Source organism: Carcharodon carcharias, chromosome 5, assembly GCF_017639515.1.
Source record: "Carcharodon carcharias isolate sCarCar2 chromosome 5, sCarCar2.pri, whole genome shotgun sequence".
NCBI classification, from domain to species: Eukaryota; Metazoa; Chordata; class Chondrichthyes; order Lamniformes; family Lamnidae; genus Carcharodon; species Carcharodon carcharias.
The window spans coordinates 109099094-109124651 of NC_054471.1; the positions used below are offsets into that span (position 1 = coordinate 109099094).

Here is a 25558-nt window from a genome sequence, read left to right on the forward strand (position 1 = left end):
CATGCTGGCCCAGCCAGTGAAGCCCACATACGCTGAATAAAATAAAAATTAAAAAGTAAGGTGACCAATATTGTATGCAGTACTCCAAATGTGCTCTCACTAGTGCCCTGTACAACTGAAGCATAACCACCCTACTTTTGTATTCAATTTCCCTAACAATAAATGATAACATTCTATTAGCTTTCCTAATTACTTGCTGTTTTTGCATTCTAACCTTTTGTGATTCATGCATTAGGACACCCAGATCACTCTGCACCTCAGAGCTCTGCAATCTCTCACCATTTAGATAATATATTTCTCTTTTATTCTTCCTGCCAAAATGGACAATTTCACATTTTCCCACATTATACTCCATTTGCCAAATCTTTGCCCACTCACTTAACCTATCTATATCTTTGTGTAACCTCCTAATGTCCTCTTCACAACTTACTTTCCTATCTATCTTTGTGTCATCAGCAAATTTGGCAACGATCCCTTCATCCAAGAGTTTTATATAAATTGTAAACATTTGAGGTCCCAGCACTGATTCCTGTGGCACATCACTCGTTACATCTTGCCAACCTGAAAAGAATCCATTTATGCCAACTCTCTGTTTCCTGTTAGCCAGCCAAACTTCTAACCATGCCAATATGTTACCCTTATACCATGAGCTTTTGTTTTCAGCAATAACCAGTTGAGAACCTCTGCTCTAGAAGGTGTTTAACCTGCTGGCACAGTGCTAGTGAGGAAATGTAAATCAAACCATAGAAAAGGCCATTAGCATTAGAGATTTCAGATTTGTGGGGAATGGTAGAATAACAGTAATGTTACTGGACAAGTAACATAGACACAAATTCAAATCCCACCACAGCAGCTGGGGGAATTTAAATACAATTAATTAATAAATCTGGAATCAAAAGCTACTCTCTGTAGTAACGATCATGAACCAACCAGTTCTCGGAAAACTCTATATGGCTCCCTAATGTCCTGCCAGAAAGGAAATTCGACATTCTTACTTGGTCTGGCTTACTTGTGACTCTGGACCCACAGTAATGTGGTCAATTCTCAACTGCCCTCTGAAATACCATAGCATGCATCTTAGTTGTATCTAACCAATATAGAAAGGTCAACTAAGAACAAAACCGGACAGACCATTGGCATCGACCTAGGCACTGAAATGACAAAGGCACACACTGCTCATCAACCCTGCAATGTCCCTCTCAATAACATCTGGGGCCATGTGCAAAAATTGGGAGAGCTGTCTGCCACACTCAGCAACAGCCTGACTAGAGTCATTTTTTCGAAATTTATTGATGGGACGTGGGTGTTGTTGGCTAGGCCAGCATTTATTGTCCATCCCTAATTGCCCTTGAGAAGGTGGTGGTGAGCTGCCTTCTTGAACCACTGTGGTCCAGGTGATTACTGCACAGGTGAAGGCCAGTCAGCCCATTGTATTTATGCCGGCTCCCCACAGAGCAATCCAGTCAGTCCCACTCCCTTGCTTGATTCTAGTAGTCCTGCAATAGCCATAGTCGTACTCAGCAGATCCTAAACTTCAGTTAATGTCCCAGTCTCCTCCATCACCATCTTGGGTCCACCAGCTACAAGGCTCAAATTAGGTGTGATGGAATACTCTCCACGGCCTGGACGAGTGCAGCTCCCACAACACGCAAGAAGCTTGACACTATTTCGGACCAAGCAGTCCGCTTGATTGGCATCCCACCCACCACCTTAAACATTCATTTGCTTCACCAACGTCACACTGTAGCAGCAGTGTGTGCCATCTATAAGATGCACTGCAGCAAATTATCAAGGCTCTTTTGACAGGATCTTCCAAACCTGCGACCTCTACCACCTCGAAGAGCAAGGGCAGAAAATGCACAGGAACACCACCACCTACAAGTTCCCCTCCAAGTCGCACATGATCCTAACTTGGAACTACGTCGCTATTCCTTCATCGTCGCTGGATCAAAATCTTGGAACTCCCATCCTAACAGGGTGTACCTCCACCACACGGCCTGCAGCAGTTCAAGAAGGTGGTTCACCATCACCTTCTCAAGGGCAGTTAGGGATGGGCAATAAATGCTGGCCTAGCCATCAACGCCACATCCCATGAACAAATTTAAAATAACAGGGACACAGAGTAAAGAGGCAAAGTGGTATTATCATAAATTTGTACAAAGCAATTTGCTATGCTACAGTAATTTGTACATTTTTAGCCATCCCATTGGATAAAGGGCATCAAAGCCATGAAAAGTATACATTGTAGATTAGCCAGGATGATGAACCATATCTATGAGGAGAGACCTGAGACACTGGAACTATTTGCACTGGAAGGTAAAAGAATTAATAGAGACTTTTAAAGTTATAAAGTTTTGATTGGATAAAGAGGGTAAGACAATTCTCTAGTAAATAGATAACTGGATATGGAGCTAAGTATTATAAAAACGTTATAGAAATACAATGTTGTGGCTATAACAGGGATCTGGCTCAAAGAATGGTAGAACTGGGAGTTAAATACTCCTGGATACAAGGTATCCAGGAAAGAAAGGGAGGGAAGAAAAGGGACAAGGTAGCGGTATTGATTAAGAACAGCATTGCAATGCTGGAGAAACAAGATGTCTCAGAGGGGTCAAGCACAGAATTGATTTGGCTACAGCTAAGGAACAAAAAAAAGTGCAATTACATTACTCAGTGTAATCTATAGGCCACCATCAAGTGGGAAGTAGAGGAACGAATTTGCAAGGAAATTACAAAGAGGTGCAAAAATTATAGTGTAGTTATAATGGGCGGCTTTAATTACCCGAATATAGACTGGGTTAGTGGTATTGTAGGGGGAAAGAGAGAGGAAAGAGTTCCGAGAGAATGTTTAGGAAAATTTTCAACAGCTGTGTGTTTCCTGTCTAATGAGAAAGGAGACACTGCTGGACCTGGTTCTTGGGAATGAGGTGGGCCAAGTGAAACAAGTGTCAGTAGAACATTTAGGGGACAGTGATCATTGTATAATAAGGATTCGGCTGACTATGGAAAAGGACAAAGAAGAATCCAAAGTACAACTAATTTACTGGGGCAAAGCCAACTTCAATGTGTTAAGAACAGATCTGGGCCGAATTAATTGGAGTCAAAGGTTGGCAGAAAAACCGTAGCTGAACAATAGAGAGACAGTTCAGGCACAGTCAAGGGAAAGGGAAGGACAAAGACAGGGCAACAAAACCAGAGCTTCCTGGATGACAAAAGAGATAGAAATTAAGATAAAGAAGAAAAAGTGTGCTTATGACAGATGTAAGAAAGGAAACACAATTGAGAACCAGGCTGAATACAGAAGGTTCAGAGGGGAGGTAAAAAAGTAAATAAGAAGAGACTGGCAACCAACATAAAAGGGAATCCCAAAGTCTTGTGCAGGCATATGGATGGTAAAAGGGCAGCAAAAGGAGGCTGAGGGCTGATTAGGGACCAAAAAGGGGATTTATGCATGTAGGCAGAAAGCATAGCTGAGGTATTAAATTAATACTTTGCATCTGTCTTTACCAAGGAAGAAGATGCCATTCAAGCCATGGTGAAAGAGGAGGTAATTCAGGCACCAGAAGAGTTTAAAATTGATAAGGAAGAGGTATTGGATAGACTGTACATACTTAAAATTGCTGAGGCAGCAGGACAGGATGAGATGCAAACAAGGGTACTGAGGGAAGTGACAGTGGAAATTGCGGAGGCACTGACCATAATTTTTCAGTCTTCCTTAGACTCAGAGGTGGTGCCAGGGGACTGGAGAATTGCAACCATTACATTCTTGTTGAAAAAAGGATGTAAAGACAAGCCCTGCAATAATTTGGGACAAAATTAATAGTCGCATGGGCAAATGTGGATTAATTAAGGAAAGCCAGCATGGATTTCCGAAGGGAAAATAGTGTTTAACTAATTTGCTGGAGTCTTTTAATGAGGGCAATGCTGTTGATGCAGTGTACATGGACTTCCAAAAGGCATTTGACACAGTGCCACACAACAGACGCGTGAGCAAAGTTATAGCTCATGGAATAAAAAGGGCAGTAGCAATATGGATACAAAATTGGCTGAGTGACAGGAAACAGAGAATAGTAGTTAAGTGATGTTTTTCAGGCTGGAAGAAAGTTTGTAGTGGAGTTCCCCAGGGATCCTTGCTTTTCCTCATATATACTAATGACCTAGACCTTGTTGTACAGGGCAAAATTTCAAAGCTTGTGAACGATATGAAACTTGGAAGCATTGTGAACTATGAGGAGGATAGTGTAGAACTTCAAAACGATATAGCCAAGTTGGTAGAATGGGTAGACAGGTGGCAGATGAAATTCAAAGTGAAGAAATGTGAAGTGATTCATTTTGGTAGGAAAACATGGAGAGACAATATAAAATAAAGGGCATAATTCTAAAGGGGGTGCAGGAGTAGAGGGACCTGGGTATATATGTGCATAAGTCATTGCACGTGACAGGACAGGTTGAGAGAGCAGATAATAAAGCATACAGCATTCTAGGCTTTATTAATTGGGACATAAAGTACAAGAGCAAGGGACTTGTTGAACTTGTATAAGACACTAAAACAAAAACAGAATTACCTGGAAAAACTCAGCAGGTCTGGCAGCATCGGCGGAGAAGAAAAGAGTTGACGTTTCGAGTCCTCATGACCTGCCAGACCTGCTGAGTTTTTCCAGGTAATTCTGTTTTTGTTTTGGATTTCCAGCATCCGCAGTTTTTTTGTTTTTATCTCTTTGTATAAGACACTAGTTTGGCCTCAGCTGAAGTATGGGTCCAGTTCTGGGCGCTGCACTTTAGAAAGAGCGTGAAGGCATTGGAGCGAGTGCAAAAAAGATTCATGAGAATGGTTCCAGAGATGAGCAACTTCAGTAATGAAGATAGATTGGAGAAGTAAGGACTGTTTACCTCATAGAAAATAAGGTTGAGAGGAGCGTTTATAGAGATATTTAAAATCATGAGGGATCTGGACAGAGTAGATAGATGGAACTGCTCACAGTCATCAAAGGATCAAGAATGAGAGGACACAGGTTTAAGTAATTGGCAAGAGAAGCAAAAGCAATATGAGAAAAAACTTTTTCATGCAGTGACTGGTTAAGGTCTGGAACTCACTGCCTGAGAATCTGGCGGAGGCAGGTTCAATCGAAGCATTCAAAAGTGTGAAGATAGATGTTGTTATTTTAATATCTTTGCAGAATATGGTGGTATTCTGCAAAGAAGGCTGTGTGTGCGTCTCCATCTGTCTCCATGGATAATTTAATTGGGGGAAAACATTTATAAAGGCAGCTTGTCTGTGGGAACTAAGAGATGAAAGGTAAAGGTGCTAGATGCATGCATTTGTAATGAGAAGCTATGGTGAAGTTGAAATTCCAAGTAAATAGGTTGGGTTTTAAGATTTGCAATAAGTGATAGTTAAGGGCTTTTTAGCTGCTAAATTTCAAAGGGAGTTTAAGGAACTCAATAGGGACGTACAGTACAAGAGCAAGGAAGGTTACGTTGAACTTGTATTAGACACTAGCTCGGCCTCAGCTGGAGTCTGGGTCCAGTTCTGGCCACTGCATTTTAGAAAGAATGTGAAGGCATTGGAGCGAGCGCAAACTTACAAAGGTTTCAGGAGTAAACAAGGGAAGCTTGTTAAATTTTATTTGACTTGACTTTGACTCAAAAGTGGAGGCAATAGGAAGACATGAAAGAAAAGAGGTGCTTAGGACCATGGAGCCGAGGATGAAAGGGAAAGAAAGATATTTAAGGGAGATGTTTAATTTTGTTGAAGTGGCTCTGTGGGGGAAATATCCTGAGACCAGTTCTGTGCCAAGAGAAGTTGTGAATTTGAAGCAGCCATCTAATTTCAAGGCAGAGAAATCTTTGTTTTCAGAAAGCAGTCTGTTTCTTCATATTTCTACAGCAGAGTGAAAGAAAGTGAGAAGTCGTGTGGTATACTTTATTAAAGCAGCAGTTTTTACCTTGGGTAATATTACTGGATTTTTATGGTTAAAAATCTATAATGGAGTAATGCCAAATAGTTAAATTGTGTTCTGACCAAATGGGTTTTTTGGGGAATGTTTTGTAACACTGTTTCAACTGTGCAGTTTTACTCGTGTTTAAGTTTTTTTTCTTCTTGTTAATAAATCTTTTAATTTTAACATCCTATAAGTGTTACTGGTATTCTATGCTTCTGGGATCAGTAATTTTCCCCTCGTTTTCAAAATACAAAACAAAAAAATGTTATGATCTGCAAGACAAGTTTCCCTCTGGGATTTGGCTTGCTGAGTGAATAACATCGGCTGCAGTTGTAACAAAAAGGAATTAGACTGTTAACTGAAAAGAAAGACTGTACAGGGTAACAGGGAGAAGGTGGGAGAATGGCACTTCGGGAATTGCTCATTAGGAGAGTGATGCAGACAAAGTGGGCTGAATGGCCTCCTTCTGTGCTGTAACAATTCTGTGATTAAAATCTTACAGGGTAACATCTTAGGCGCCTATTGCCTGTCCATGTACAGATAAGATGATCTCGCCTAAGTGGGATTGAAAGTTGGTATCAATATACATAACTTTTTAAAGGAAGCAGTTTTCAAATGAATTTTCAGAAAACTTAACTATAGAGAGTGATATCCCTATAGATACTGGCACTCCAGTCAAGAAATCTAGACATAAATGCTTTTGCCTTGGTTTGTAGTTTGGTGCACTGGAGTATGTAAATGAATGCTCAGGATAAGGCTCAAAGGCCTATCTTATTATAAAAAGAAACATTCTAATTTAGGAAAACAATGAAAGGGGGTGGGCAACATGAAGCCAACTGAGCAATAAACATTGCATTTTTGTGCCAACCGTGAGCATACTGAAATGGGTACTTGTTTTATTCTTTCTCAGGATGTGGGCACCACTGGCAAGGCTGGCATTTATTGCCCATCCCTAGCTGCTCAAGAAGGTAGAGATGAGCCTTCTTTTTGAACATTGGCATTCCCCTGTGTTGTCTGGTAAGAGTTCCAGGATTTTTACTCAGTATATGGTTGGAACACAATACTGAAGCAAAGTGCTTTTTATGATAATATAGGTACCAGAACTCGTATCCGGGAAGCTCTGGACTGAACATGTACCAGATTTGGGGGTTTTACGGATTTTGGGTCTTGGACCTAGCATGTACTTATAATACATAAAGTATGAAATATAGAGAATAAAAAGGTTTTATTCAAATTGCTACCTAGGGCGCCAACTTCGAAGGTAGCTGGTTTTGGGGTCCTTAGGGATTTTGGGACACTAGATAAGGGGTCCGATACATGTATTTTTAAGTTCACCCTTTGCACACAGCTCATATGAATGTGTTCATCCTTGACCATGAATACTGTAAAAAAAATAGTTCTGTAGGCTTTTTTGGGCCAAGCACTACCAATTCTAAATTTCTGGGGCTGGGCTTCACCAATAGAAAGAGTCTCTTTCTGTCCCCACTGTCACTTTTTTTACTCTATATTAACCTTTACTTCTGTTTCTCTCTCCTGCACACAATAGTGATTACACTTCAAAAGTACTTAATTGGCTGTAAAGTGCCTTGAGAGCTTTGGTGGTCATGAAAAGAGTTATATAAAATGCAAATAATTCTTTCTTTTCTTCACTCCACTGTTTTTGTTTGTCCTGCTTCTGTTTTGCCTCGTCTCCACTTATTTTTCTATTTCCTCCATCATTTCTCTGTCATTTCTCTCCTTCCTCTTCCTTCCATCTTTATCTCAGTCCCCCTGGCTTATTCCTGCACTACTTTATTTCTTCCCATACTCCATTTTCTAGACTATCGAGCATTATAAACTTCTCAGCCAGAAGCCTGGGATGGGGATTCAAGGAAATGATGGGAGGAGTAAAAAACAGGATACTGAGCAAGATGCCAGAGAGCCAAGGTGAACAGACCACTGAACAAGGTGCCCAAGCAACAGAGGTGGCAGGCCACTGATCAAAACATGGTGCTCAGAGAGCAAAAGTGGCAAGTCACTGGACAAGGTGGCTAGGTAGCAGGAGGGGCCAGCCACTGAAAAGGATAACCAGAGAGCAGTAAGGGCAGGATATTGATCAAGGTGGCAGAGAGCAGAAGGGGTTGGGGAGTGCTGGGGGGGTGGCGGGGGGGGGGGGGGGGGGGGGGGGGGGGGGGGGTGGTTGCTATTGAACAAGGTGACTAGAGATCAGGCTATCAAAGCTTTGGTATGAGCAGGTGTTTTCAGTGCTACTAACAGAACTCTGTTAGGATTGTATAATTCTTCAATAGCACCCTCTTGTGATTAATGCTCGGTCAAAAACTGATCTTGTGAATTTTATAATTAAACATTAATTAATTTCATGATACGGTAATTATCCCCAAGATTAAGGCTGACAGAAAGCAAGAATATTGATCTATCCAAGTATAACTTTGCTTAAATAAAAATTAAAAATGCTGGAAAAACTTAGGAGGTCTGGCAGCATCTGTGGAGAGAGAAACAGAGTTAATGTTTCAAGTCCAATATGGCTTCTTCTGATCTCAACTTTGCTGAAATCTATGACCATACAATTCCAAAAACAAATTGGTAACACAATATTTGATGGTATAGCAAGGGTATCCCTCAGTAAACACATGCACACACACATTTTTAAGTCTATAAAAATACTAGGAAATTTTCACTTTCACAATCTTTATTAAGAACACATGACTAAAATGTTGTTATTATACAGACAGAAATTTATTCATAAATACAAAAGCAAAATGCTGCAGATGCTGGAAATCTGAAATAAAAACAAAAATGCTGGAAATACTCAGCAGGTCAGGCAGCACTTGCGGAGAGAAATAGAGGCACTGTTTCAGGTCAAGGACCTTTCATCAGAACTGAAGAAAGAGAGAAACGCACGAGTTTTTATGTCAGTAGAAGGGGGCAGGGGAAAGGAAAACAAAAGGGACGGTCTGTGATAGGATGGAAGGTAGGAGAGATTAACTAACAAAAGAATTCATGATGCAAAAGCCAAAGAGAGTGGTAATGGGTATAGTAAAGAAACAAAGGTGAGGTGTGAATGGTTATATAGCATCCACCCGAATACAATGTGGAGATATAGAAAGAAACAAGCTAACAAAAAAAACTCAAAAAGCACATCAAACAAGATAGAGGCAGAGGTTACGATATAAAGTTGTGAGTCCAGAAGGCTATAGAGTGCTGATGTGCTGTTCCTCAAGCTTTTGTTGAGCTTCACTGAACACTGTTAGCAGGCCATGAACAGAAAAGTCAGACTGGGGTTGGAGAATTAAAATGACAAGCGACAGGAAGCTTGGGGTCATGCTTTTTGACTGAACGGAGGTGTTCCCCAAAGCCCATTTGATCTCCCCACTGTAGGGGAGGCAACATCGCAAACAGAGAATATTGTATACTAAATTGAAAAAAGTACAAGTAAATGGCTGATTCACTTGGAAGGAGTCTTTGGGGCCTTGAATGTGGAGTTGGGCGGAGGTGATAGGACAGGTGTTGCATCTCCTGCACTTGCACAGAAAAGTGCCATAAGGGAGGGGTGATAGGGGTGACCTAGGTGTGGATCAGGGTGCCTCACAGGGACTGGTCATTTCGGAATGCTGAAAGAGGAAAGTAGGGGAAGGTGGTGTTTGGTTGTGGCATCATGCTAGAGCTGGTGAAAATGGCAGAGGATGATCCGTTGAATGTGAAGGCTGGTGGGATCAAATGTGAGGACGAGGGGAACCCTATCATGTCTATGGACGAGGGAAGGGAAGGGGTGAGAGCAGAAATGGATTGAACACAGTGGAAGGCCGCCTCAAACATGCTAAGTGGGGATCGTCAGTTGAGGAAAAAGGATGACAGTAGAAGCACTATTGTGGAATGTTACATCATCAGAACAGATGCAACAGAAATGGAGAAACTGGGAGTATGGGCTGGATTACAGGAAGCAGAGTTGTAATGAATACTAAGATAAAAGCAAAAAACTGCGGATGCTGGAAATCCAAAACAAAAGCAAAAATACCTAGGAAAACTCAGCAGGTCTGACAGCATCTGCGGAGAGGAACACAGTTAATGTTTCGAGTCCATATGACTCTTCAACAGAACCAAGGAAAAATAGAAAAGAGGTGAAATATAAGCTGGTTTAAGGGGGGGTGGGATAGGTAGAGCTGGATAGAGGGCCAGTGATAGGTGGAGATAACCAAAAGATGTCATAGACAAAAGGACAAAGAGGTGTTGAAGGTGGTGATATTATCTAAGGAATGTGATAATAGGTGACATTAAGGGTAGAAAGCAAGGACAAGCAAGGTAAAGATAGCCCTAGAGGGGGTGGGGTGGGGGGAAGGGATCAAAATAGGCTAAAAGATAGAGATAAAACAATGGATGGAAATACATTTAAAAATAATGGAAATAGGTGGGAAAAGAAAAATCTATATAAATTATTGGAAAAAAGGAGGATCGGAAAGGGGGTGGGGATGGAGGAGAGATCTCATGATCTAAAATTGTTGAACTCAGTATTCAGTCCGGAAGGCTGTAAAGTGCCTAGTCAGAAGATAAGGTGCTGTTCCTCCAGTTTGCATTGAGCTTCACTGGAACAATGCAGCAGGCCAAGGATGGACATGTGGGCATGAGAGCAGGGTAGAGTGTTGAAATGGCAAGCGACAGGGAGGTCTGGGTCATGCTTGCAGACAGACCGAAGGTATTCCCCGCAAAGCGGTCACCCAGTCTGTGTTTGGTCTCTCCAATGTAGAGTGAAGCTCAATGCAAACTGGAGGAACAGCACCTCATCTTCCGACTAGGCACTTTATAGCCTTCCGGACTGAATATTGAGTTCTACAACTTTAGATCATGAACACTCTCTTCCATCTCCACCCCCTTTCCGATCCTCCTTTTTTCCAATAATTTATATAGATTTTTCTTTTCCCACCTATTTCCATTATTTTTAAATGCATTTCCATCCATTGTTTTATCTCTACCTTTTAGCCTATTTCGATCCCCTTCCACCCCACCCACCCCCTCTAGGGCTATCTTTACCTTGCTTGTCCTGCTTTCTACCCTTAATGTCACCTATTATCACATTCCTTAGATAATATCACCACCTCTTTGTCCTTTTGTCTATGACATCTTTTGGTTATCTCCACCTATCACTAGCCCTCTATCCAGCTCTACCTGTCCCACCCCCGCTCTTAAACCAGCTTATATTTCACCTCTCTTCTATTTTTCATTAGTTCTATTGAAGAGTCATACAGACTCAAAACATTAAACTGTGTTCCTCTCCGCAGATGCTGTCAGACCTGCTGAGTTTTTCCAGGTATTTTTATTTTTGTTTTGTAATGAATACTAGTTAAAACGTCAATCTCCTGAAATGGAGACTGAGAAGTCGAGAAAGGGAAGTGAGGAATGAAGAGACGGATCAGGTGAGGGTGAGAGAAGTGTGGAAATTGAAAACAAAGTCAATGAAATTTTCCAGTTCATGGCGAGAACAGGAGGCGGCACTTATACAGTCATCAATGAACCAGAAAAAGAGATATGGGACAGGGCCTCAAGTAGGACTGAATAATAAATGTTCCACATTTCCCACAGAAAGGGAGACATAGCTAGGACCCATGTAAATACCCATAGCAACACCTTTTATTTTGAGGAAGTGAGTAGAGTTGAAAGAGAAGCTGTGCAGAGTGAGATCAAGCTCAGCCAGCCAGAAAAGGGTGGTGGTGGATGGGAACTGGTTTATTCACATTAGTTTATAAAGAAAGTACACTAACCTAGAACTTCTGTTCATTCTGGAGCTGAAAGATGACTTAAGAGTAGATGGACTAGAAATTGAAGCAGAATCTATTTCCATTATGTTTCCAGCCCGTCCTCAGAGCCACATTAATATCAGATTGAGAGGGGCAGATGCTTCTTCCAGCGCTACCCATTCAGAATTCTTTTTTTGGAGGCATCTGGGAGTTCCTAAAAATCTCACTACATTCACCTCTGTAAAGGCCAGTGCACTTGCCATTCTGGACCATACTTAGGCCTGACAATTACAAATTCAAATTGCAATCACTCCTAGAGAGACTACCATTTGAACTGCGGGCCTATTACCATCAAGGAAGCAATTGTGTCATCCAATCCTTTCAGCCTGTGCTAGACTCCTCCTGCTACAAAGAAGCCAAATGCCTCCGTATTCTTCTAGTTCCAAGGGCAAGTGGTTTATAGTGTCATAACTCACATAGGCACCTGTTCCAGATATTTAAATAACCCAAACCAAAGATTTGTTTTCCTCACTGGCCTTCTGATAGCATCTTTGTGCTGCTGGAATTTCGAGCGATTTCTTACAATATTGAAATCTCTATACTATTTCTGATTACCTGGGCTGGTTGCTCTTTCTACTATTTTGCTTTTAATTTATATTAGATCATCTGTTAAGAGTCTTAATGTCAACCCAACAGCCTATGTAACATTTTGAAAATTCTGTCATAATGCTACGTCTCTGAATTTGAAGTTTAATTCCTTCTCTGCATTATTTTTAGCCAACATTTAATGTTTCAGTACAATCCTATAGAGGCTATTTTAACAGTTTATTCATTTAACATAAATGGGATAGCATCTGCACTATAATAATGCAGACAGAAATTTACATTAACATTTAAAATGGTGTGCTAAAAATTGCAGTGGGGGAATTAAATCAATTTTTGTACTAAACTGATCTAAGGAATTTGCTTTTACACCAGCAAATGTCTATGAATTAGACTATTTTATAATAGGGGTGCTTATGCCTCACAGAAGATAACACGAAGGCCACTGATTTGTGAATCAAAGCAAATCCATTTTTATTAGATGGCTTTTCTGGGATTTTTACTGGTGCTTCAGTAATTGAATTCTATAACCATTGTATGAAAGCCCTAAATGATTGATGTTATCCTACACAGTGGATCTTCCAAGACCGAGTATGGACTAAGCTGGAGAACAGTTATTCTCATTGCTTTCTGATTCTTTTATGTTCTCATCATCTCTCTTCTGTTCCTGACCCTCAAATCCCCTTCTCCCCATAATTCTTCTTATTTATTTCTGTCCTCTTCTCTCACTGAGAAACTCTGCTCAATTGTTTAGCGGCTACAAACGAGGGACTTGCAGCTGAAAGTTTGCTGGGAATGTCACATACCTATCAACCTGAATCAAGTTTTAGGCAGGCCTTTAAATGATTGCCCACAGTCATTTGCAAAACTGGCAGCAGACTGTTTGGGAAATCAAGATCCTACTACACCTGTGTTAGGATCCCAATTACAAATTCAAAAAGATGGAGCATGCACGGTGAATGCCAGTTCCATTTCTCCAGGCACTGACAGGCCCAATGGGTGATCCTCAAAGGGAAGTGAAAGCCTCTGCCAGTTACTGTGGCCCAAACCAGGAAGTAGTTTGGAGTTCTTGACTTCTTTGTTGATTGGCAGAGGCAATGGAATTTAGTTTAATGTTTCAGCAAATATTCACACCTATTACGTTAGGGTAGCGCATTCAATTGAAGGCAGCATGGGATAGCTGCCAATGAACAACCTAGGAGGGCAGTAGTCAGTCCCTCATATGGCCAATCCCTTAATAGAGAAAAAGCCAGAGGTCAAGAAACATATGGCAAAGCTCAGTCTGTGATATTGGCAGATTTAAAGAAAGAAAATTCTCTTTTAATAAGGGGCTGCCCAATTTCAAAAACATCTTTTGCACCTAAGAGAGTATTTAGCCTACTAACTTGTTGACTATCTTGTTTTTTTGCTATGAATGTTACAAAAATAAGTTATTATTGTAAAATAAAATCAACTGCATGAGTAATATTTAGCCCATCTTAAAAAAAATTATTACATTTTATGTCCACTTGGCTAAATATTACAATTACAAGAGTTTGGCAAGTTATGCAGCATATTAATGTACCCATCAGCAAGCAATGGGAACTTACCAAATAAATCTTCTTCCTGCTCCACTTCAGTCCTCAGACTGCTATAATGTTCCCTGATAGCTTCAACTTGCTGAGAATTCTTAATACTTAAATCCTGCAGGTCACTGATAAGTTCTTCAAACCTAGTTTTCTCAGAAGTCAAAGATTTGATCTCCTCAGCAAGGTCCTTAGCCGTGGAGAATTCGTGCCCTGCAGAAACACCAACAACTTGTATTGCAAATTGTATTATATTGCAACTTTAATGTATCAGAATTTCCCAGGAGTATTATCAACAAAATTTTGACCTTAAGCTACTTAAGGTGTTATTAGGGCAGGTGACAAAAAGCTTTGTCAAAGAGGTAGGTTTTAAAGTGTACCTTAAAAGATAAAAATAACAAGTATAGGTGGAGAGGTTTAGAGAGGGAATTCCAAGGCTTAGGACCTAGGCAGCTGAAGGAATATAGCGCTAATAGTGGAGTGACTAAAATGTTAATAAATGTTTTAGTTCAATTTTAAAAATCTCTAATGTTGTTAGTGGACTCATTACTTCTGAATTCAGTGCACATATCTTCTCGTAATAACTACAAATTACAAAACCATCGTGATAGCGTAGCCAAGTTTCCCTTATGGATTTGGTCTGCCTATCACATATCACCTGCCACATCATAACAGGTTGATATCATGATCTGATCATCAGAGGTATCAAAGTGGCTTAGCTGGTAACACTCTCACCCCAAAGTCAGAGGATGATGAGTTCAAGTCACACTCCAGAGACTTGAGCACTAAATTCTAGGCAGAGACTCTACTGCAGTGATGAGGGAATTCTGCGCTGTCAGAGATGCCATCTTTCCAATGGGGTGTTAAACCAAAGTCCTGTCCGTGCTCTCAGGCGTATGCAAAAGATGCCGTGACACTATTTTTAAGATAAGCAGCAGGGTTCTCCCCTGTATCATGGCCAATATTTATCCCTCATCATCATTAAAACAGACTCTCCGGCTATTATCACACAGTTGTTCATCAGAGCTTGCTGTGTACAAATTGGCTGCCATGTTTCCTACATGACAACAATGACTACACTTCAAAAGTACTTCATTGGCTGTAAAGTACTTTGAGGTCCTAAGAAAATGCTAGATAAAAATATAAGGTTTTTTTCTCCTCCATCTCCACTTATTCCAGAAGTCTCCTTTTTTAAAATTCATTTACGGGATGTGCACATCACTGGCTAGACCAGCATTTATTGTGCATTCCTAATTGCTCTTGAGAAGGTGGTAGTGAGTTACCTTCTTGAACCACTGCAGTCCCTTACTCTTACTCACTTTATTGCAGCACAACTATCTCAGGGGTGGTCACCTGAGGTGTTACCAACAAGGGAGCATACCAACTCCAGTAGAGAGGACAATTGCGGTTATTCTGGTTAGGAGGTTTCAAATCAAGACACTGAAGCAGTTAACCTCTTTACTCATAACCTTCTGCTGAGTAGATACTTCACGGAAATCCTTTGAGGTTAACACACTTAGTAACCAGACATTCCACAAGAGTTGAAGGTCTGGGATGACAATCCTGAGATGTGGAGATCCACTACCGTATTACACAGTGGGAATCTGAGACCGCCTACATCCACAGGTATCATCTTGGGAATAGACATCACTAGGCTGGTAGAGAGGGGGCGGGGTCAAACTTTTAGAGGGAAATTTGTTAATGTATCAGCAATTACATTGTCAAGGTCCAATAACAACCATCTTGTTGACAGGCAATGACACTGTATAGCAATTACATTGTTAAGACAATTGTATTGTTAAAACAAGTAATGGGCATTGGCTCATCCATAAATGGGTACAGCTGTAACATTCCAGGGGGAAAAGGATCTTCATTCTGTTGAGTTGGCTGAAGAATAAACTTACTTGAAGTAAAAGGCCAGCTTCAGATTCATTTTTCCCTTGTAAACAATTTTTGGAGTTAACATGGTAGTAGAGGATGAGCATTATGCTTTGGTGACTGGTTGCTGTAAAATAAGTTTTTTTGTCTTCATCCTCTGCAGGAAAAAGCATACTGCTACTGACAACTTAAGTTACAGAATGGCAGAAGGACGATGCAAAATTTCAGGCATTGACTATCCAACAATTTTTTCAGAGACAGAACCATATCAGCAATGGAATACTGAAGTTTGAGATGTGGACATGGGTTACTTCATTAGCCCGAAAGAAGCAAGGTATGGCTTAGGAGTAAAGTATTTTCAGAATGGAACGTGGATGATTTGGATCACGAAGAGGGATTGGACCTTCTGTTACAGTTTTTGGATAAGTTTTACAAAAAGGATGACATATTGGAAGCATGTGAAACATGGTCAACCTTTGATAAATTTAAGAAAACAGATAATCAGTCCATGGAGGAATATATTATGGAGCTTGATAAATGGTATACAAAATTGAAGAGACGTGAACTTGAAATCCCAGAGTCTGTATTGGCATTTAAGTTAATCATCTCTCATGTCGATAGACTTTTAGTATTGACAGGGGTTCAATTTCTTGGGAAAGACTCTCTCCTAGACCAAACGGCTGCTGATCTAAAAATATATCTGGGTAAACAGTTGTTCCCGGCCACTTTCTTAGCAAATACAAACAAACAACTATGCCGTGAAACGAAAGATGGTGGCCAAATTTCAGGATCGACCAAATATTAGCCAAAGATTCCAGTGCAAAGACAGGATTACGGACAGGCGATCTGAAAATAGTCGTACTGTTAGCCAATTTGAGAGTCGAGACAAAAAGTGGATCTGAGACAGTGATCACAGGCATTTGAACCTGAAAAATACACGGGGAATGGTAATTGGTGTTATCGGTTGATTCCATAGTTATCGCGATGAATCGCCCACAGCGAAAGAAGTGTTTTTGAAGTAAGCCATGAGACGAACTCTTCTGAGGCTGAAATGATGGTGACTGCCATGATGGAATTTGTATTGGTCCCTAGGAATTTTAATCCAGTGATGAGTATCTTTATGTTTGATTCATTCAACTGTGAAATTCTGGACTGAGGTTGCATTCCACGGTGTGTGAGATGGATTGGCTTAACTGCTACCTGGAGTCTCTTGATGAGGCAGACTGGCGGAAGGTCAGGGAATATGAAAGCTTTACCTGCTTCAGGTTTGGAGACGATACACTAACGTCTTCCAAAAGGGTAGTCCTCCATTGCAGGATAGCAGGGATCAGTCTGTTCATCACTACTGATGTGTTCTCCAGCAAGATACCTTTATTCTTAAATCACTATGCGATGAAAAAGGCTCGGATGACGCTAGACATGAAGAATGATAGAGCGGTTGAGTTTGGGAAAAACGTGGATCTACGTTTTACTTGGTCAGGCCATTACTGCCTACCACTGAGGAAGCCAGATATTTCTCATCAAAATTTTAAATGATGTTTTGTTAACTTCTGGGAATAAGACTTTGGTGGACAAAAAGATTATTTGGAAGTTGCACAGATAGTTTGCACATCTGGCGCCACAAAAACTGCAAGATGCTAGATTAGTTGATAAAGGATTGAGCTAATCACGGCTCAATGTGAAATTTGTATTAAACATCGAAAGATACCGCCACGTCCTGTTGTGAGCTTGCCACTAGCCAGGGAATTTAATGATGCAGTGGCAATGGGACAAGGATAGGGTATATTTTTGCTACACTTCATAGATATGGCAAGCAGATTTAGCCTATCCACTGTAATACATGGTAAGGACAAAAGAACCATTGTCGAAATAGGTGGGAACAGGATTAGGAATACCAATGAAATTCCTGACACATAATGGTGGGGAATTTGCAAATGAGGAATTTTGAGATGTGTGAAAATTTGAATATCATAGTTATGCACATTGTGGCAGTACTGGTCCATGCGAGAGAAATCATGCAGTGATAGGTGACATGTTGCATAAAATATTGGCCAATCATCCAGATTGCAAAAGGCGCTGGGGGGGGGGGGTGCAGTCCATACCAGTTGGTGTATGGAAGGGGTCTGACATTGCCTTTGGTGCTATCAGATGCTCCTCCTGCTTTAGAAGGGACTAGCATTAGCTCTACTTTCTCTGTTCATCTGAATGCTTTACATGCAGACAGAAAAGCTTTCGTTAAAACTGAGCTTTCAGAAAAAATCTGGCAAGCTTTACAGCACCGCACAAGACCATCGGGAATACAGTTTAGACAAGGAGACATGGTATATTATGAAAGAGAAGGGCAGAAAAAGTGAAAAGGCCCTGGTAAAGTGATAGGCAGTGATAGGAAAGTAGTGATTGTACAACAGGGGAATCAAATGGTTATGGTACATTCTTCGAGGTTAATTGGCGCTGACTATACCTTTTACAGGTTCTGAACAGGAAATAGAAAGTGAGGAGGCACTGTGCACTTCAATTCACACTTTGGGCAGTTATGAGGGGCAGACTACAGCAGATAGAGGGTCGATTGACTATGACCAAAGTAACAAAGCACAGGGTAAGGGTATTCGTCGAAAAGGGCAACTACCCAAAGTAGGAACAAAGTTAACATACATGCCAGAATGGTCCAGTGTGCGGAGGGATGCTACCATCCTAGGGAGAGCAGGAAAGGCCACTGGTAAATACAAATATTGGTGAAGCGTGCAGGATGAAAGATAGGAGATAAGATCATGGATTGGAAAACTGAGGTAAAGATGTGGAAGCCCAAAAAGCGCAGTATGAGTTCTGACAGCAGAGCAGAAATTGGCCCAGGAAAAGATCACGGACTTGCGAAAGGGATTCCGCTTGCATGCAGGAAAGATCATATAACAATAGTCCAGAGAGAGGAATGCAAGTAGAGGTCGTAGCTTGATAAGAACAAGGACCACAGAACAAGCTAGGAATGTCAATAGAAGTAGAAGCCCTTATGATTGAGAGGTTTTAGTAGCTGCTAATAAATTGGAAAACAAGCTGATAAAAAAAAAAACCAAAGAGTTGGAAAGTTGAAAAGAATTTGGGGTATAGACTGAAGTACTTGACATGGGACAGCCAACCTCATTGGACAGGTAGATATATATGGAAAAGGTACTTCCTGATGACACATACAAGTGTTAGGAAATAGAAATAGTTTAAGTAAGCTATATTGGTATTTGTGGGTGTAAGGAATGAGTTTAAGCTTAAGTTTGATTTGTATTTCTGTATCTGTGTTAAGAAAAGGTTAAGTTGAGTTTTAGTTTTACCAAAAGGTGCCTGTATTTCTAATGAGAGTTTACAACTAAGAGAAGTTAAGCAAAGCCTAGCAACAGGGGTAGAGAGAGGCAGCTCCCTCCCACAGAGACACACAGAAGAAACTATAAACAGCAGTTTTTGAGTTCAGTTTTGAAGATAGCTGCCAGGCAGAAGCAGCCTAGAAGGCTCAAGTGGCCAGTTCCAAGCTAAAGTTGGTTGAAAGTAGCTGCCGGGGAGAGATGGGAGCAAAGGGTCACATAACCAGTCCCAAGCTAAAGAAAGTCCCCAAGAATCCAGGGGAGTGGAACAGGAGTATGTGTCAAGCAGACCTTCTAGTCCAAGGAAGGACAGGAACCTGGAAAAGGACCTATTAAGTGAAAAGTGAAGGGCAGAGAAAGGCTTCAAGCTTAAAGCTCCAAGCTGCAGGAAGCAAAGTCAAAGTGATATAAAAGCTTGAAGTCAAAAGGTTCAAAGAGGCAACTGAAGGTCTATAACTCTTTGTTATGGGCATGTGAAGCAGTGTTGAACTGTTGACAGCTGCATCGGTGAGAGTGCATGTGTGGAAGAAAGTTTGAATGCATGTGGTGACCCACGGAAGAGGAACATCGGAAGGAGAGTTCGAAACTCTGGAGATGAACTCTTGCAGAAGGCTTCTGAGAGAAAGCATCAGTTTGGGAGAAGATTCTAAGGTGAGCTCTTGGAAAGTTGAACAAAAACAGAATTAAAAAAAAAATTCATGGGATGTGGGCTTTGCTGGCTGGGCCAGCATTTATTGCCCAACCCTAGCTACCCTTGAGAAGGTGGTGGTGAGCTGCCTTCTTGAGCCACTGCAGTCCATGTGGTGTGGGTACACCCACGGTTCTGTTAGGGAGTTCCAAAATTTTCACCCAGCAACAGTGAAGGAATGGAGATATATTTCCAAGTCAGGGTGGAGAGTGACTTGGGGGGAACTTTTAGGTGGTGGTGTTTCCATCCATCTGCTGCCCTTGTCCTTCTAGATGGTAGTGGTTGTGGGTTTGGAAGGTGCTGTCTAAGCAGCCTTGGTGAATTCCTGCAGTGCATTTTGTAGATGGTACACACTGCTGCTACTGTGCGTTGGTGGTGGAGGGAATGAATGTTTGTGACTCTGTTCATTTGCCCCTCTCCACATATCTAAACAAACAAATAAAAGTTAGGATCTATCAAGCTGAGTTCCACCCTGGGACCAGGCTTGTCCAGTGGTAAATTCAGCTGGGGATCATAACAAGAGACTAAAGCGAGACTAGTAGTCCAAAGTTTTGAAGGAAGACTTGGGGATCAGGGTATAAGGGTGGACTCCCCTACTGAAAGGTGTGAGCTTGAAGTTTTTTTTTAAGCTGTTTTAGTGTCTTGTTCCTAGGAGTGCAAATCGATTGATATAAAGGCTCCGTTTTCATAGGGTGAAAATTTCAAAGGAAAGAAGGAAAAGAAGCTGACTATATCGAAGGAAAACTGTGAAAATTGAATAAGTGTATTTATGGGTTGAATGATGTGTTAAGGGTGTGGTATTTTTCCGTGAGGTCTGTCTTGTTGAAAACGGGTGCATTCATTTTAAGGGCAGACCCTGCGATGTTCTACTGGCATCACAAGGAGAAACTAGCAGGAATCATTATCATGCATGTTGATTGTCTGTGGGGCAGTTTTGCAGAATTTGAGCAATGGTTAATCAAAAAAATAAAGGAGTTCAAGATTGGAAGTCATAGTTAAGGAGCCTTTAAATACATAGGTTTAGATATTAAGCAGAATAAGTCAGGAGTGCCATTGAATCAACAATCTTATTTGGTTAATGTCAATCGCATCACAAAAAATTAGGTCACATCCTCCCAAAAAGAAGATCTTGCATCCAAGGAAGAAACAGACCAAGTGAGGAGTTTGGTTGAGCAGTTGAACTGACTATGCACTCAGACTAGACTTGACACAAATTATGATGCGTTGGAGCTGAGTACAATGATGAAACATGCTACAGCTGAGGAAGTTAAAACATTAAAGAAATTAAATTCAGAGAGATGCACACTCAAACTTCACTTGGGTGAACCGGAAGATATGAGGTTTGTCATTTTTAGCAATGCTTCACATGCCAATCTTCCAGATTGATATTCTAGCACAGCAGAGTTTATCATATTCTTGGTGGGAAAGAATGATAAATGTTGCCCGCAGGCTTGGAAAGCCAAGAAAATATAAAGGGTAGTGAAAGACACCTTAACTGCTGAAACACTGGCATTAGAAGCGATAGACATGAGGGTCTACTTTTCCAATATACTGAGAGAAATACTGTAAAAGGGGCAATATGAAAAAAGTTAGCCTATAGAATGCTGTGTTGGTAACCAGTCTCTTTGGGATAAAGTTCATTCAACAAAAAGTATCACTAAAAAAAAGCTAAGAATAAACCTAACTAGCATAAAAGAAATTTTGAGAGAAGGGGGTCTCCAAGTACAATGGGTTGACACAAGTCACCGATGATCAGTCTGTTTTATGAAAAGAAATGCCTGCTCCAAGAAACTACTAAATGTATTGGAAGAGAGGTGTCTAATGCTACAATGACAAAATAGAAAACCGATGTTTTTTAGTGCTTTGTAATTGTTTATATATATGTTAAAGGAAATGTAGGATCTATGTCAGTGCAGACTTGATGAGCCAAAGGGCCTCTTCTGCACTGTGATTCTATGATAATGTGAAAATACATGACTTTATTTCCTACTGTTTGATTTGAAAAAATGTTAAAGATTTTGAAAAATTCAAAAGAAAAAGAGGGGGTATCTGTCAATGTATCTTCAATTACATTGTCAAGGTCCAGTAACAACCATCTTGTTAATCGGCAATTACATTGTATGGCAACTGCATTGTTAAAACAGGTGATGGGCATTGGCCTGCCCATAAATGGGTGCAGCTGTAACATTCCAGGGGCAAAAGGAACTGGGAGTCCATCACTCTGAGCTGGCTGAAGAATAAAACAGCCTGAGGTAAAAGACCAGCTTCAGACTCATTCTTCCCCTATATACAACTGTTGGAGTTAACAAGATTCCCTCAAATAAGGCACCAAAGTGATTAAATGGGTTTAATTTAGCCCTTATCTCTCTAAACAAACAAGTGCTTTGGGGCTGGACACTGTCACTTCAACTGGCCCTGCCTGACATTAATTGAGGGCTTCTCACTAACTCTTTTAATTGATCCCTCAGATACATAGTGGCATCCCAGTGTCATTAAACAAAAAGATCCAACAAATCTGTCCCCTTTTACAGTGGCACAATTAATAAACATCCAAATCACACAAGAGGAAGGAAATTTATCAAATTAAGTAACATTACTCCACTGTCAACTATGCACTCCAGTGTCCAATGGTTGGAAGGCCACAAACAAACTGGTGAACATCTAGGGGCACACAACGTGGACAAACCATGAACAAGAGACAGCCCAATCTGGACATGAGTGGACAAAAGGCGAGTCTCAGGTAATTCTCCTTGATCCATACCACTGATGTATCGATGACCATCATTGTTTAGCAATTTCAATGTGAATTGGGTCACACCAATTGTCTCCTCTGATGTGATGAGGATGGGAGCAGTTTTCAAATCCATTTGTGTCAACATCCATTTTGAATTCAAAGTTTCCTCAAACAGTACTTCTTAAACAGGTGGCTTTAAAGGGTTGCTATATTTGGTTAGTACGAAGCAATTTTTTTTTCATTCTTTCAAGGGATTGCTGGCATTTGTTTCCTGTCCCGAATTGCCTTTGAACTGCCATTTCAGACGGCAGTTAAGAATTAGCCACATTGCTGTGGAGCTAGAGTCACATGTAGGCCAGAACAGGTAAGGTTGGCAAATTTCCTCCCCTAAAGGACTTCAGTGAACCAGATGGGTTTTTACAACAATTTGATGATAGTTTCATAGTCATCAATGAGACTAGCTTTCAATTCCAGATTTTATTAATTGAATTTAAATTCCACCAGGTGGATGCATGTCCCCAGAACATTAACCTGGGCCTCTGGATTACTAGTCCAGTGACATTACCACTACTCCACCATATCCCCCAAGCGAAGGTTGTTGCAGTTGAGGTGGGAATCACACAGAGGAGCTCTTTCTATTCTTGCCCTTTACACCATTTAATACAATGAAACTTTGAATGAAATTAATAAAATAGATAAAGCTTTTGTTACCGTGTGACATCGACATGGCAAATTGTATTATCCAACTTATTTTTAAGAATGTCATGAAACGAACTTAATTTTCATGATATTTCTCTGGTTTATTGTTAAGTAGGTTTATGGGGGTAAGTAGAGTTGGATTGGTGTGTGGTTTAATTACGTTTTGTAGTCAAGCAGGCTGCAAGCTTTAAATCATCAAAAGAAGCTAGGTGCTTGACATGCTAATGAGTAAACATGGATGCTGGCTTAGCATGTAAGGTGAAGGGAATTTGCATTTTTAGATAAATGAAGGGAGATTTGGATTTCAAAGGGACCTCAGTCTCTTTACAACTAGCCAGATAAGCAAGGCTAAGGAATGTGTTTATTTTTTCCCCAAAGGTTACTGATAATATAAAAACTTTAATGTTGCCAATATTATGAGGAAGATGCAGTTTCAAAGACATATTGAACAATAGAATTTACATAATTGATATATATATATATATATATATATATATAAATAAAGGAGAATGAAAGGCTATGAGGCAGAAGGCCATGTAAGATTTAACAGGAGTGTAAAATAGCCTTAATGAAGCCTCCAGCAATTATGCATAAGTCTGCTGTCTTATGAAGCTGAAGTTGGAAAAAAGCCATTTGGAATTTGACTGTCCAGGGTACCGTGTTAACTTGCTGAGTTTGTTTTAAATCTATTTTTGGACCGGTGCCTTAAAAGGGAATGTAACTGGGATTCAGGTTAATTAGAAATGTTACAAGTTATTATAGTAGTAATTGTAGTCTTACGTATATGCTTGACATCTTTTATTTTTGTTAATAAAATCTCGAGGTCCTGGTGGACTTATTACTTCTGAATTCAGTACACACATCTCGTAATAAATACAAATTACAAAACTGTTGTGATAGCGCGATCAAGTTTCCCTCGTGAATTTGGCCCATCTTCCACACATTATCTGCCACGTCACAACAAACTTTTTTTAAAAATGAAACAAGCTAACTAACAATGAAGAAACCAAACAAAAGAACAGTAAGTTCCATAGGCAAAGTTGTAAAAATGGCATTATAAATCATTTGTTTAAAAACAAATACAGCATACATTGATGGTATCCTGTCAGGAGGTGAATTTATGATATTATCCTGGACCATAATATAGAGAAAGTGACAATAGATCGTAGATAAAATGTTATAGATTAAAATAGCCAATGTTTAATATGTTGTAAAAGCTTTATTTTCTTGTTCTATTAGTGTAATTTCATAAACAAAATGTCCTCCCAACAGAGCTAAATGATTCCACATGCAATGGATCAGGTCTAAGCTCTGCAGTCCTGCCGCATCCAGTCGTGAATGGTGGTGAACAATTAAACAACTCACTGGAGGAGGAAACTCCACAAATGTCCCCATCCTTAACAATGGAGGAGCCCAAAACATCAATGCAAAAGGTAAGGCTGAAGCATTTGCAGAAAACTCCAGCCAGAAGTGCTGAGTGCACGATCCATTTTGGCCTCCTCCAGATGTCCCAGCATCACAGCTACTACACTGGCACCTACCCAGCAATGTGGAAAATTGCCCAGATATGCCTGTACACAAAAAGCAGGATAAATCCAACCTGGCCAATTACCGCCCCATCAGTCTACTCTCGATCATCAGTAAAGTGATGGGAGAGGTCAACTACAGTGCTGTCAAGCAGCACTTGCTTAACAATAACCTGTTCACTGACATTCACTTTGGGTTCCACAATGACCACTTACAGCCTGACCTCATTACAGCCTTGGTTCAACCATGGACAAAAGAGCTAACTCCAGAGGTGAAGTGAGAGTGACTTCCCTTGACATCAAGGCAGCATTTGACAGTGTGTGGCATCAAGGAGCCCTAACAAAACTGGAGTCAATGGGAATCGGGGGGAAAACTCTCCGCTGGTTGGAGTCACACCTAGCACAAAAGGAAGACAGTTGTGGTTTTTGCAGGCCAATCATCTCAGTTCCAAGACATCACTGCAGGTGTTCGTCAGGGTAGTTTCCTGGGTCCAACCATCTTCAGCTGCTTCATCAATAACCTTCCTTCCATCATAAGGTCAGAAGTGGGGATGTTTGCTGATGATTGCACAATGTTCAGCACCATTCATGACTCCTCAGATACTGAAGCATATCCAGATGCAGCAAGACCTAGACAATATCCAAACTTGGGCTGACAAGTGGCAAGTAACATTCATGCCACACGAGTGCTAGGCAAGGACCATCTCTAATGAGAGAAACTAACCATCATCCCTTGACATTCAATGACATTACCATCGCTGAATCCCCCCACTATCAACATCCTGGGGGTTACCATTGACCAGAAACTGAACTGGACTAGCCATATAAATACTGTGGCTACAAAAGCAGG

The 25558-nt window shown here is 40.7% G+C and overlaps 1 protein-coding gene across 4 annotated transcripts in view; it reads right to left on the reverse strand.

The window, feature by feature from the left end:
• The window catches only part of disc1 (DISC1 scaffold protein), a 192315-nt gene that overhangs the window by 85811 nt on the left and 80946 nt on the right, over positions 1–25558 (reverse strand). For 3 of the 4 annotated variants that reach the window (XR_005943131.1, XM_041188756.1, XM_041188755.1), the window contains exon 9: positions 13864–14052. The exons of the other annotated variant lie outside the window; for it this stretch is intronic. Coding sequence is in view for 2 of the 3 variants with exons in the window: in XM_041188756.1 (XP_041044690.1) it covers positions 13864–14052 (189 nt within the window). In the remaining variant the exon portion in view is untranslated. The remainder of the gene's footprint in view (positions 1–13863; positions 14053–25558) is intronic. 4 annotated transcript variants of the gene reach the window in all.